General features: G+C 38.0%; 1 protein-coding gene across 5 annotated transcripts in view; it reads right to left on the reverse strand.

Annotated features, from left to right (window-relative positions):
• LOC117554700 (sodium- and chloride-dependent betaine transporter-like) overlaps positions 1-14,954 on the reverse strand; it is a 74,282-nt gene extending 59,328 nt beyond the window's left edge. For 4 of the 5 annotated variants that reach the window (XR_004570307.1, XM_034229177.1, XM_034229178.1 and 1 more), the window contains exons 1-2: positions 14,746-14,954; positions 5,381-5,556 (exon numbers count right to left, since the gene is read on the reverse strand). Coding sequence is in view for 4 of the 5 variants with exons in the window: in XM_034229177.1 (XP_034085068.1) it covers positions 5,381-5,510 (130 nt within the window). In the remaining variant the exon portion in view is untranslated. Of the gene's footprint in view, positions 1-5,380; positions 5,598-14,745 lie in introns of all 5 variants that reach the window. The other variant, XM_034229176.1, reaches the window with a different exon arrangement.
• Between the last annotated feature and the right edge of the window lie 342 nt (positions 14,955-15,296).

Genomic DNA, 15,296 nt, shown 5'->3' on the forward strand with positions numbered 1-15,296 from the left:
ACTGTGAAGTAACACATTATTTTGTGTGTGAAGCGCTCAATGAACTACATCTCTGGTCTCGCGTACGTCACCAACACCAAGATGGCCGTCACATTAGCACATTTCACCTCTTTCTTTCAGAATGAAGCGAAAAGTATTAAAAGAGGTAAAAATCACTACAAGTCTGGGCATGTTGAGAACTGTACATACACACAAGGGGAGTTAGTCTGTTCCAGCATGCGGGACCGGCTTTACAAGGTGACGGTGAGTAACACGAGTGTAATGTGTAACGTTAATGTACTCTGGGATTTGTACGCTTTCTAGTTGCGTATTTTTCATAGTCTTATATTTCAACAGTTTTAAGACAAACCGTGACTTTTTTGACATGGAAATGATTTTTTAAGATTGACAAACATCATATGTGTAATTTGTGGCATAATTCAAACGGGATCGAAAGATAATCTTTCTCTCCCCATTGACTTCAATACATCATTTTTCAGAAATAAGGTCCCATGGGGCGGAAGTAGATGGGCGTGACTTCGCCACTCTATTCAAACAGGACGCGCTGTTGAGGGGGTGGGGCTTATCTCCATGTAAATACTATGGTAGATTAACTACAACAAAATTAACATATTTGACCGTTTTAAATGTGTGTTTCCTGAATGGATATCTGTGGCCTGTACTATGAAGCAGGATTTGCGGTTAGCGAGGTAACCGCTGAAAAAGGTTGGGAACCACTGATTTAGAGGAACAAAGAGTTTCACCAGACGAGTAAAACCACACCAGCAGGAGAAAGCCCTGCAAAACCACATTCCCTGAAGGCATCCTCGACAGGTTCCTTGATCACAACTATTCATAGTGTTAAGCAGTAATGGAAAGTAACTAAGTACATGAACTAAAGTATTGTACTTTTTTGACATATTATGTACTTTACTTAAATACGTCCATTTAATGCTACTTTATACTTCTACTCCACTACATTTCAGAGGTGAATATCATACTTTTTACTCCACTACATTTACTTGAACACTCACAGTTACTAGTTACTTTGCACATATAATAATAACACATATATGCCCATATAGTATAATGCAGTACTGCATGCACTACTAAACTACACAGTATCTAAATCTGGTCCAAATTGAACGACTACAACACTGAAATGCTCTAGTGTAAAAACATGATACAATTAAAACCATCATCATATAATACTTTGAAAGATCCATTCTGCATAATGAGTACTTTTACTTTTGATACTTGAAGTACATTTAGCTGATATTATGCATGTACTTTATATTATTATGAAATACACCATTATGCAGAATGAGTACTTCTTTGTACTTTAGGTAATTTGAATAACTTTTGAATTTTTACAAGTATATATTTTTTAGATCAAGACTTTTACTTCTAGATGAGTATTTTAAGACTATAGTATTTGTACTTTTATTTAAGTAAAGGATCTGAGTTCTTCTTCCGGCATTGATGTTAAGTCATGCCAACAGGCTCTACAGTTTCTTGGCTGTTTTACTCAACCCTGTCTCCTAAAAATTACGTTCCCACAGAACTAAACTGCATTTTCAATTACGTTTAGCTAGAAACGTATTTTCTCCCACGTTACGTTCGTTATGAACGTATCTCAAATACGTTTATTTTCTACATATCTTCTAGAAGCATATTTTTTCCCACGTTACGTTTCTTATGAACGTATCTTAAATACGTTTATTTTCTACATATCTTTGCCATTTATTGTCTTGCTTATAATAATGATAATAGTCATTTATAAATATCATTTTAGAGCACACATTTGAAATCAGTAGGCGAGGCTGTAATTTCGCCAGCTGTTACTCTCATGAGCGAGGCAGAAAATAATAGTTTTAACATGCCAAAAAGCTGCTGTGTCGTTTATTGCACCTCAAAGATTAAAAACAAATCCAGAGTTACGTGTTTCTGTACTTCCTCTAAGAAGAAAGGACAGTAACAGAAGATCTCTGTGGCTTCAGGCTTGATCGCCGTTCAAATGACAGCATTGTCAAAAAAGTGGGCGGGGCTGTAAAGTGACAGATTTTACTCTCATCTATTATTCAAAACCATTCTATTTATTCTAACGTAAATGACATGCCAGTGTTTTATGTTTTTATTTTAAATCGTATAATGTCGGACTTTTTTCCCCGTCTGTGAGGAAAATAAATGGGGCTTAGAGCCTCAAAATACTGAAATCTGTATTTTTGAAAATCTTTTTTTCCTTCTAATTTGTTATTCTTTTCTAAATAACACACTGTTATTTACTCAACAATAACACACAAGTATCCTTGTTTTTATTTATTCGTTTAATTCTATAATCTTGGGCTTTTCAGCCGTAAATAAAGTCACCGGAAACAGACATAGGCTTATAAAAGGGACATTTCGAGGATACACACCAAAAACCCACTGAACAGATTACCCAAGATCCTCAGCTTGAAGCTTGTTGATTGGATATTTTAGCCGCAATGCATGTTGGGATATGATGTTAATGCGATATGATATCCGAAAACATTTTTTAAAAATAAAATAATACTTTATTCTGAGTGTTCTTGCTTTTCTCTTTGGAAGTCATCACATAACGGCATTGTAATACATGGTTCGGCTGCATTAAATATTACACATCTGCTGTAGTTCTTTATTTATAGAGCCCTGATGAGAAGACTTCTAGACAAACATGAGGAACTGCCGCCAAAACTGAATATGCGACGTGGATCATAAATATCAACAATTAAACAACATCTTGCATTTATTTTCACAAAATACGTCTCCTTGCAGTATGAATACTAATTCGGCTGACTTTTATATTTGATCCAATTGGTAGATAGGTTATATTTACACCATAACGGTGCACAGCTGACAGAAAAGGACTTGTAGTTTTTAAAGATATTACTGATTTTCTTTGAATATAAGAATGTAAATACTGAGTTGAGAGAATAGTCAGGGGATTTGGGTGATGGGAGACACATCTATGGAATCACAATTTCAATAGCTTACCATTAAATTATGGATATGGCTTTCTGTCTGTGATGTTTTACAAATCAGATATTAATGTGTAGAAGTAAAACATGAGAAATAGTATAGCAATATCCTGTAAAATTATGTAAAAACATGAATAAAACTACACATCTTCAGATGTTATACATACATAAGTGTCCTACACTAATAATAGAAAGTGATTATTAGTATGCTGTGTGTACCTTGTGTGCACCGCCTAGTGGTTAAAGCACGTTATTGAATTATTGTTGTTGAATAATGTTATTTCATGAAAAACATATTAAGAGTACATACTTTCAGGGGAAAGTAGAAGGTCAATGATAGAAATATAGAATATAAAAAATTAGGAAGATACTGTAAGTAATCTCTACAATAAAACAGTTTAGTGCTGGATGTACAAAGATATTAATATGAGGATGTGCAAAACAGACAAACTAATTAACATGTATTAACACATTAAAGAATACTTTAGGTTAAGGTCTTCTTTCAAATAAGAAAAAAGCTTTGGGGGTATCTATCTACAGATAAATATTAAGCCTGACAAAGTACTTGACGTCTAATGTATTGCTTTCCTGCAATGTTAACTATGTTGAAGCACTTATTTTAACTGATAAACACCTTAATTATACTCTTATGTATGTAGATAGTATAATAAATGTGCAGAATTTGACAGTTTAATGGTGGAGGTATACACACATTGATAGATGTCTTGTAATGCACTGTTGAGGAACCTGTGACCCAAGTTTTTCATTCATTGCATAACTACACCATAGTTATGATATGTCAATAAACCTTAGAAAATATTGAAAGGGATGTGCAAAATAACAATTATATACAGTTTTTAATTAACTCTTAGTAGAGAATAATGAGTAATTAATATACTTTATAGAGATCTGCAGATACATGTTTAGTCTTCTCAAGCACCAACTATCAAATATCTCTCCTGATTGTTGGCACTTGACAATCACCTTTCCCTGAATTTCACTCAGGTATAACTAAAGTCTGATTTAAGGGTTGTTTATATTTCACATCATTAATCAGAATCTGCAAAGTAACTAAAATAAATGTAGTGGAGTAAATATACCAAGTTAACCTCTGAATTGTAGTGGAGTAGAATTACAAAGTAACAATGAGCGGTCATGTGTATATATTAATGCTACCCATTATGGATACAAGCGATTTTCACCCATTTAGTAATTATATGTTTTAAATGTGTACACACCAATTTGTTTCCTATTGCCTAAACCTACAGGGCTGTACACTGTTTAATACTGTCAACTTCTAATTTTTGGAAAAACGAAAACGTCTTTTAAAACTACAATTCCCAGTAGAGACGTGCCATAGAGAACATGTTGCGAAACACAATAGGCAGCATGTGTAGTTCTGCGGGGGCGTTCGAGTCCAGTTTTGAATAGTCTGCCGTGGTTTCGTTCCATTTCAAAGAGCTTGACGCTCGGCGTAACCTTGGCGCACTGCCACTCCAACATCCAATCCCAGAGCTTGAAGATTAATCACGGGGTTTCTCAACGGGACTGTAGTCCCAAACGATAGCAGGGGATTATGGGTAGTGTAGTGTCTTCGGCCATCCTAAACTGCATTTTTTTTCGGATATCATATCGCATTAACAACACCACATCTGGCGTCACAGAGATCTTCTGTTACTGTCCTTTCTTCTTAGAGGAAGTACAGAAACACGTAACTCTGGATTTGTTTTAATGTTTGAGGTGCAATAAACGACACAGCAGCTTTTTGGCATGATAAAACTATTATTTTCTGCCTCGCTCATGAGAGTAACAGCTGGCGAAATTACAGCCTCGCCTACTGATTTCAAAGGTGTGCTCTAAAATGATATTTATAAATGACTATTATAATTATTATAAGCAAGACAATAAATGGCAAAGATATGTAGAAAATAAACGTATTTGAGATACGTTCATAACAAACGTAACGTGGGAGAAAATATGCTTCTAGAAGATAATAGAAAATAAACGTATTTGAGATACGTTCATAACGAACGTAACGTGGGAGAAAATAAGTTTCTAGCTAAACGTAATTGAGAATGCAGTTTAGTTCAGTGGGAACGTAATTTTTAGGAGACAGGGTTGTTTTACTTGTGCTTGGTAGATAGTCAGGTCTACAAAAAGAACACATACAGAAGCAGATTAATAATAATCGCTACTGAGTACAATAACTTCCATTATTTTAGCAGCCGTGTATCCATGTGGCTATAAAGTCAATATATATACTTTCAAATGTTATTTTTCATGTAACCTCAAAGTATTTAGATTATTTTCAGTTATTTTTACACACTCCTCATCATTACTAGAGATTAGGGATTTTCATGAAATCATTTAAAATGTCACAGTTGATTGTATGTAAAGCTCACCTCCTCCGTTCTTATAGCATAGGTAGGGGAATCTCCACACATTGCCCAGGCCCACCACATTGCCTGCTGCTGCCAGAATATATTCCCTTTTCCTCGTCCACTGTTCCCTCTTTTCCACTTTGTTCTCCATTTGTGTTCCTCTTTCAGTCCTCTGCTCAGTCCTGCAGCACACAGCCCTGCACACAGCATACCGATTGTTATGACTGTTGCCTGAGGCCTTGGGAGTAGAGGGAGGAATGCTTATTATAATTACATGTAGAAGTATCATGTATTTAGTCTAAAGTTCCCTGAGGCACATTTGTAAACTATGATATTCTGCCACAAACATACAATGTGATTCATTGATTAATTAACCTTTCAAAAATGTTGGTGCTGTTTCAAATGTAAAGCGCCATTTCTTAGTGAAATTGTTTATTTATGAAATCAGAATTACATAATTATAATAAACAAATAACAAACAATTATATTTATTATAGAGGATAAATATCTTCTGAGAAAATAACTAAATATATGTTTAGTTTCGATGTGCACTTCAATTAATTATAACGATAGTTTATATATCGAAAATAAGATTTTAACAAACAGTTACACTTTGAGTTGTCTCTTTTTAGATCCTCAAACAGGGAGTTGGTTGATGTCAAACTTGCTCACTCAGATACAGGAAAACATTCCTGCCAACAGCAATAACACTTTATCACACCTCTGGCTGGCAGAGAACTCACTGCTACAAAGTTCTTGTTTTCTGATATCTGTATTGTTGAACAGCCTAAATTATTTTGAGCATTTTACATTTAGTATTCTTGTGGTTCATTTGTTCTTCTACTGTAGATATGTATATAGACTTGCTGCTGTTTATTGATTTTATTTGAATTGTATTGTGTTAATAGTTTCCACCTTTAAAGATGTTACTGCCTGTACACACTGCTGCTACTGTAACTAAATAATTTCCCAATATGGGATCAATAAAGTACCTACAGGGAGATGATGGCAACTGAAGAGCCACATATTCAAAAGTAACTTTCTATAGTTGTTAGAACCTTGCATTGGAGGGAATCAAAGGGCATCAAAACAGCAATACCAACTTCTTTCAAATTCCAACTCCCATTGAAATGAATGAGGAAAACGATGCAAATCTCACTAGTTAAAATCGCATTTCCGATATCAAGAATACACATTACAACTAGTTACAATTGCATTTCTGATATCAAGAATTTGCATTCTAACTAGTTAAAATTCAATTTTTTATATGAGAAATAAACATTATTACTAGTAAGAATTGCATTTCTGATATCAAGAATTTGCATTCTAACTAGTTAAAATTCAATCTTTTATATGAGAAATAAACATTATTACTAGTAAGAATTGCATTTTTGATATCAAGAATTTGCATTCTTATTAGTAAGAATGGATTTTTTGATATCCTCCAGAAATGAATAAAAGCTGAATCGGCTTGCCATACAGATGCACCCCAAGTCATAGTGTTCTGGAACTGGGCCTGGATGTTGTTATTTAATTTCTCCTACAGAAGAGAGACACAAATCACTTAAATATTTGTTATAGGTATGATGTATATATTTATATATCCTAAATGTTTCACGTTATGTGGGTCTTATCCACACATGCATCAAAATCCTCAAATAAGAACTGTAAGTTATAATTTTATAATCAAAACATTAATATTGAATTTGTAAGTATATTTCACACACTTTCATGTTTTTATGGAGTATGATCTTCTCGTTCGTTTAAGAAATTTATATATTTTACTCTTATTGAAGCACTTTAATAATGTAATGACTCTGATCTTCCTTAAACAGTAAGAAAAGCTGCAGTAAGCAGACGGCTGTAGATCTGTGGGCGGAGCTTTGATGTGCGAGTAGTGAAAACACTTCCGTGTAGTCTACACTCATGTCTACACTCCCTCTCGTCTCCTCTGGAAGCCTCCTCCCTCCTCTCTCCTCAACTCCTCCGTGTGCATTTCAGCGATTGGGACGTCCTTCAACATGGCGTGTCTTGATCGATTTCCGGTTCAAATCACAGAGGAGAGAGGAGTCGAGGAGGGAAATTGGGATGAACCTATTCTCTCTCTCTCACACACACTCATTCTCTCTCTCCCTCACACACACTCACTCTCTCACACACATTCACTCTCTCTCTCCCATACACAAAATAATATCTTCTATCATATATACTGATCATTTAGTTGAGCTACCTCATACTTTCAACATATGTTTTACTTTTGTAACTCGATGTTTGTGACAAATCGAACTCCTTGTGTACTTGTACAGCCAGCCAGTCATATTTTGGCATTTTAAGTGGGGTGCTGCTCTGAGGTTGAGTGATATTACCTAGGTCTTCTTGAGCCATACACTGTCTTGAGATCTGATCCATTGTATCCTTGTCTTGTGATTTTTGACTGAAAGGGCAAAAGGCTAGGCCTACTTTGGTTGAACTATGTAGCTGCGTCCCTGCTTTTGACAAATAGGTGTGCAATTGACATGCCAGATTGAATGCAAATTAAAAACATTGGTCAAGTTGGGTAGAGGTGTTGTTACGTTGGTACGTGAGTTGAGAGGCCCTGAGCTCTCAGTGCCCAGGGGCCCCTGGAAGTAGGCCTACTTATCCGGCCTTGGTGAGTTGGCACTCAAAACACACTTTTATGGGGTGTGGGCTGAACCTAACCTTGTTTCTGCTTCAACTTGCACATCGTCTGGCAGAGATAACGACATGCCAAAACTCAACAAACTGGATTTTCATATAATGTGTGAGAAAGAGCGGCAAACACTTTATGCCTGAAGAGAACAGACAGAGGGGGGAAATGGCAACTGGAAAATAAAAACAATGTTAAGGTATCATTAGTTACTGTAAATGTTGAGGTTTACTCTAAGGTACTCGAAAGGAGGGTCAGGCCGATTGTCGAACCTCAGATTGAGGAGGAACAATGCGGATTCCGTCCTGGTCGTGGAACGACGGATCAGCTTTTTACTCTCGCAAGGATCCTGGAGGGGGCCTGGGAATACGCTTATCCGGTCTACATGTGTTTTGTAGACTTGGAGAAGGCATATGACCGAGTTCCCAGGGAGTTACTGTGGGAGGTGCTGCGGGAGTATGGGGTGAGGGGGTCTCTACTCAGGGCCATCCAATCTCTGTACTCCCAAAGCGAGAGCTGTGTCCGGGTCCTCGGCAGTAAGTCGGACCCATTTCCGGTGAGGGTTGGCCTCCGCCAGGGCTGCGCTTTGTCACCAATCCTGTTTGTAATATACATGGATCGGATTTCGAGGCGTGGGGGAGGGGGTCTGCAGTTCGGTGGACTAAGGATTGCACCACTGCTTTTTGCAGATGATGTGGTTCTAATGGCTTAATCGGTCTGCGACGTTCAGCACTCACTGGATCGGTTCGCAACCGAGTGTGAAGCGGCTGGGATGAGAATCAGCACCTCCAAATCTGAGACCATGGTTCTCAGCAGGAAACCGATGGACTGTCCACTCCAAGTAGGGAATGAGTCCTTACCCCAAGTGAAGGAGTTCAAGTATCTCGGGGTCTTGTTCTCGAGTGAGGGAACAATGGAGCGTGAGATGGGCCGGAGAATCGGAGCAGCGGGAGCGGTACTGCAGTCGCTTTACCGCACCGTTGTGACGAAAAGGGAGCTGAGCCAGAAGGCAAAGCTCTCTGTCTTCCGGGCCATTTTCGTTCCTACCCTCACCTATGGTCATGAAGGATGGGTCATGACCGAAAGAACGAGATTGCGGATACAAGCGGCCGAGGTGGGTTTTCTCCGCAGGGTGGCTGGTGTCTCCCTTAGGGATAAGGTGAGAAGTTCAGTCATCCGGGAGGGACTCGGAGTTGAACCGCTCCTCCTTCGCGTCGAAAGGAACCAGTTGAGGTGGTTCTAGGCACGTCCAGCTGGGAAGAGACCAAGGGGTAGACCTAGGACCAGGTGGAGGGATTATATCTCTTCGCTGGCCTGGGAGCGCCTTGGGATCCCCCAGTCAGAGCTGGTTGATGTGGCCAGGGAAAATAAAGTTTGGGGCTCTCTGCTGGAACTGCTACCCCCGCGACCCGACCACGGATAAGCGGGATAAGATGGATAGATGGAAGGTATCATTAAATAATAATGTGAAGCTATAGAAGGTAAACATCGTTTTTAGTTTTGTTCTTTAAGAAATTAAAGGGGCCCTCTCCTGATAATTTTCAGGTGTATATCTGTATGTAGTGTTTTTACTTTAAAGAGTCCTCTCCTGCTAATGTTCAGGTGTATATCAGTATGTAGTGTCTCTACTTTAAAGAGTCCTCTCCTGCTGATGTTCAGGTGTATATCAGTTAGTTTCTCTACTTTAAAGAGTCCTCTCCTGCTAATGTTCAGGTGTATATCAGTATGTAGTGCCTCTGCTTTAAAGAGTCCTCTCCTGCTGATGTTCAGGTGTATATCAATAAGTAGTGTCTCTACTTTAAAGAGTCCTCTCCTGCTGATGTTCAGGTGTATATCAGTATGTAGTGTCTCTACTTTAAAGAGTCCTCTCCTGCTGATGTTCAGCTTCATATTAGTATTTTGTGTCTCTACTGTGACATGTCTCCATGCTTCAATGTTCAAAAAGCTCTTTATTTTTCTCATTCTGCCTGTGCTGCAGCACCTCTTTTCACCCTCTGTCTGAAACCAGAGCTCACTCTGCTCTGATTGGATAGCTGGCCGGCTCTGTTGTGATTGGTCATCCGCTTAGAGATGTCCCCCCCTTAGCTTATCACAAACTATGTGTTGGAGCGCTAGCCAATAGAAGCGCAAATGTTAGTTAGAGATGTTGTCATTTACCTGCACAAAAACCTATAACAAGCTACAGGAAAGTGGAAACCAACATAAATCTAAACAGGTCCCCTTTTAATATACTATTTGTCATAATATTAAAAAAATTGTATTTTTTTTAATATAAAGGTACCGTATTGCAAAATAAACAAAATAAGAAAAAACTGCATGATAAAAAAAAAAGAAACATTGCAATGCATTTGTCCCAAATATGCTTTATTTTCAACATTATAAATCGTCCTTTCTCTTCCAATATTCTTTTTATGAGAATTTTGAGATTTTAATATGTTCTCTCTGACCACAATTTGACTCAGTGGCCAAGAAATTAACAAAAAACGTTTAGCCCTTCTGTCAAGCAACATGAATATCCTATCACAATCACAATATAACTATTGTTCAACAGATGATCTATTTCTGAGGATGGACCATATAGAAGGCACGCAAATGTTCTCAAACCATTGAAGTTCGCTATTCAAGATTTTAATTTCAAATTCAGACACGTAAATAATAATAACCCTGGCACACCCTGTCAGCAAAGTAGGATTTTAAAACTAATGAAAGGTCATCTAGTTTTAAAAACTGCATTTAAGGCCCCGGCCCCACGGGGGTAAAACGCATACGCAAACGCAATCGCAAAAAAGGCTTCCGTCCACACCTATGGTCCACACGCAATAGACACCGGAAAGTGTCTGTTCACACGAGACAGCTCCGTTTAGCTCTGTCACTACCATGGATGTATAATAAGAACTCGATACAGCGTGGGAGGCGGGCCTCATTCATTCCTATGAGAGCTGCTCATTGGCGCATGATGATAAAATGGCCCAACTTTTGAGAGAGCGATACGTCACAGATTACCCAGCATGCCTGAGAAGTACCCGTATGTGCGCTCATAGAGCATGCGCAACTTTAACCACGCCCACCAAAATGCTCGTTCACAACATTAAGCACGTCAATTTGTACACGTAACAGCAGCGCACTTTCATGACAGCATAGTAATGGATTGTTATATGATGGATTTTGATATTAACGAGGCGGCCGCGGCAGTTAGCAGCTAGCGACTAGCTAGTAATTATGCTAATTTATGTACTTTTATATCACGCTGATCAAATCAAGTTTTATTTATATAGCACATTTATAAACTTTTTTTGGTCGAGCCAAAATAAGACAAATCAAATATATATATATAATATATATACATATATATATACATATACATATATATATACATATACATATATATATATATGTATGTGTATATATGTATATACATATATATGTATATATATATGTGTATGTATATATATATATATATATGTATATACATGTGTATATACACATGTATATACATGTGTATATACATATATATACACATGTATATACATATATATATATATATATACATGTGTATATACATATATATACACATGTATATACATATATATATATACATACATACATATATATTCCAGGGACGGGTGGCGCAGTGGTCTGTGCATCCGATCATCAGATCAAGGGGAAGTGCTGGGGAACTCCAGTTCGAAACCCGCCGTTGTGTCCTTGGGCAAGACACTTCACCCGGATTTGCTCCTGTGGGTATTGTCCACAGTACATGTATAATACCAATGTGTACTTGTAAAAGCGCCTTGATGACCTCGAGGCGTGAAGATGGACGGTGTGGCGCAGTGCACTGTACAATGATCATCAGATCAAGGGGTGAAACCCGCCGCTGCTGCGTCTGTAAAGCCGGTGTGTCCTTGGGCAAGATACTTCACCTGAACTTGCTCCTGTGGGTATTGTCCACAGTATCTGACCATTGCATGTATGATATATGTGTAATGTATAATAACATATGTAAAGCGCTTTGAGTCATTGAAAAAGCGCTATAATAAATGTAAGGAATTAATTATATATACATGTGTGTATATATATATATATACGTGTGTATATATACATATATATCTGTTTGTTTAAGGTGTCCAGGTGATGCAGACAGGCTGGACCAGAGAGTGAGAGACAGAACTGGACTCCTCACAGCAGTGAACTTCAGCACAGGTACAAAGACTCTTTTTTCATACTGTACAAAGAATCAAGAAAGATATTGGTTTAAATGAATGAAGTATTGACTTGAATACACTGATATATATATTCCATTAAACAATACTAAATACTAGATCACCTACACATCAGTTAAGTTGAGGGTTTTTTCCATGCAAAAAGTTACATTTAGATGATAACAAGCATTATGACTTTGTCAGCTTTCTAATTTAATGTATTGAAGGCAAAGATATTTAACACATAGTGAGAACTGCTACTATTTATCTCTCAATATTGTCTGTAAAAAACGTGGTAAAAGTTATTCTTTCAGTGAGACAACAGAGCAAGCTTCTACAGTTGCACTACGTTTTGATAACAGTTCAATATTATTTTGATAATAACATATATTTCAATGTTGATGAACTTCATTCTGTTCATTCATAATCTGATTGTCTTTGTAGCTCATTGTTGAAATAAAAAAAAAAACATTACAATTACAAAATAATTATATCTACAGCCCCTAAACACACCGCTTTCATAAATAACACACTTGTTCTGCAATAATATGTTTTAGGTTTCCTGTCATTTTTGTTAGGAAAGGACATGCCTGAAAGACAGGACATTTTCTCCTTCTCTGAGGGTCAAGAAGAACATCCAAGAGGAACATTAAAAGCTGATGTTATGAGATTTTAAGACCAGTACAGGACATTCACTAAGAAACTACTTTTATTGTAAAAACAGTCAGCTGATCGAATGCAGCTATTTCCACATCTACACTCCATCAGCTGATTATTTCTATTTGCCAGTCAGTCAGATGTGAATGTGTAATCTAACATTTTCAGTAAGAATAATGGACGAAAGGAGTGCAAATACAAATACAATTTATTGAAATGTGAACCAAAAGTTAATCAAATGTTTTAAATAAAAAGCACATATGGACAGAAGGTGTAAACCTATTAAATGTATTAAACACATTTAGTCAAATAAAGTGACCGACTAGGCCTGTGCAGTTGGTATCAGCTTTGCCCAGCATGGGCTCCTCCATCAGCCCTGGTCCTCCTCGCAGAGGAAAGACCCTCAGTCCTCTCCAAACCAACAGACAGGACGTCCATCACACGGAGGTTTCTCCCTGAAGTCTCTGCAGCTCTCTGGACACCATGCTGTCTCAATCCGTCCACACTGAATATGAGATTGGGAAAATGAAAATAATAAATGCTTTAGACAATAAGAAACATAAAGTTGACTGTTGAGTTGCTCAGTTTTTTTAGATTGTCATTACTATTACTGTATAACTAATATCTCAGGTTAAGAGGCACATTCAAATAAAGATTGGTCTTTAAATACATTTTGTCTTTTGAATTGTTTGTCTAAAGTCAAGGATCTATAACTGGTACTTAGTTTTAATGATAGTCTGGTTATTATGCTGTTTGGAGGAGGCCTCACAGGTAAGAGCGCTAACTAGCTACCATCACATGTACCTTAGCTTGACTTAAATGTATTAAACGTATAGTTAAGTGATATCAAAATATAAATAACTAATGTCATGCAAACATATTAATATTTGCTTGATTCCAGTGTTGAATTTAGCACAATTGCATACAAACGTTAAGGGGTTTTAAGATTCTGAAGTATTATGCTAAAAACTCAATAACTTAGATTATTATTTATAGTTTTGCTGAATAGTTTCATGTCCGCTTACCTTAGAAACGTAAAATGCGACGGCAGCGTGCAGATGGGGAGCATGTTAGCTTAGCTTGGTAGCTTCAGCTAGCTCTGGAACTTTCAGCTCGGTGGCAGCAGGTCCCGCCTCGGCTCCGCCTCTTGGCCCTTATTTGGAGCAGGCTGGAGAAGGCGGGAGTTGAACTCTGGCGTCACTGTCGAGCCGTTAGTGGCCGACTCCGCCTACTAAGGGCTTCACGGCAACTCTGCAGAATCCTATGGGTGACGTCACGGACCCTACGTCCATTTTCAGTGCTTCTCAAAGTGTGGTCCGCGGACCACTGGTGGTCCGTGAGCGCCCCCTAGTGGTCCGTGAGTATATTGGTAAAATTTCACATTTGAAATAAATTTATTCATTTAAGTGTTCCGCACTCTCGCGGCAATATCTCTGCAATGGAGCGAGCTTAAGTTTCACTTTCGATTGCATGATATCGCCCAAATAAACACCTTCATCACACATGTTGGCACTTGTTTGTACCATTTTCAGGCGATTTGTAATAAACATTGTGTTTTTGGATATTTGTGGAGTTAGGTGGTCCGCGAGTGTTTTTTTATTGGTTAAGTGGTCCTTGGTATGAAAAAGTTTGAGAAACACTGATTTATATGTACAGTCTATGGTGAAGACCCATGCATAAGATATTTCTACTAGCAATACTATTAGCATGCTAACCGCTAGCTTAGCAGCTAACGGGAGCTATCTCAATGTAGATTTCCTATTGAAAATGCTAACCGCTAGCCGCTAAGCTAGCGGGCACATTCTGGGCATTTTTCAATAACATTACACATTTTAAATACATTCTACCAATACAAGACTCACCGCTGATTGCAGCAATTGTTAACCAAACGTTAATATGTTTAGGAATCGTGGAGGAATCCCTGTGTGTAGCATGTAGCATCAACGTAGCAACCAGCATCACAAACGACCAGCAAAGGAAACGGAAGTGACCTGGCTGCCATTTATACTGAGCTACGGGAGCCTGCTAGGATTGAAGGCAGGGTTGCCAACTCTCACGCATCTGGCGTGTGACACACGCTTTCACTCTCAATCTCACGGTCTTACGCTGCCCAAACTATTCTCACGCCAAAAACAAGAATACCGAAGACTAGAAACGGTTTTGAAAACGTTTGTCACGTAGTGATCGTCCACTTAATAGAACATCTTTGATAATGTCTTCTGGCCAATCAGAATCACGATAACGGCGTGGTGTTGTTGCAGGAAGTCCCGACGGAGAATACTTTTGCTGTAGTACATCTCTAGACATCGATACAACATTACGTGTTGATAGAAATCAACACGTAATGAAATAATACCCCACGGTTTGATGATTGATAGGTGTGTGGGCTGTCTTTCATTTTGACACACAGAAC

Source organism: Gymnodraco acuticeps, unplaced genomic scaffold (genome assembly GCF_902827175.1).
Source record: "Gymnodraco acuticeps unplaced genomic scaffold, fGymAcu1.1, whole genome shotgun sequence".
Lineage (NCBI taxonomy): Eukaryota > Metazoa > Chordata > Actinopteri > Perciformes > Bathydraconidae > Gymnodraco > Gymnodraco acuticeps.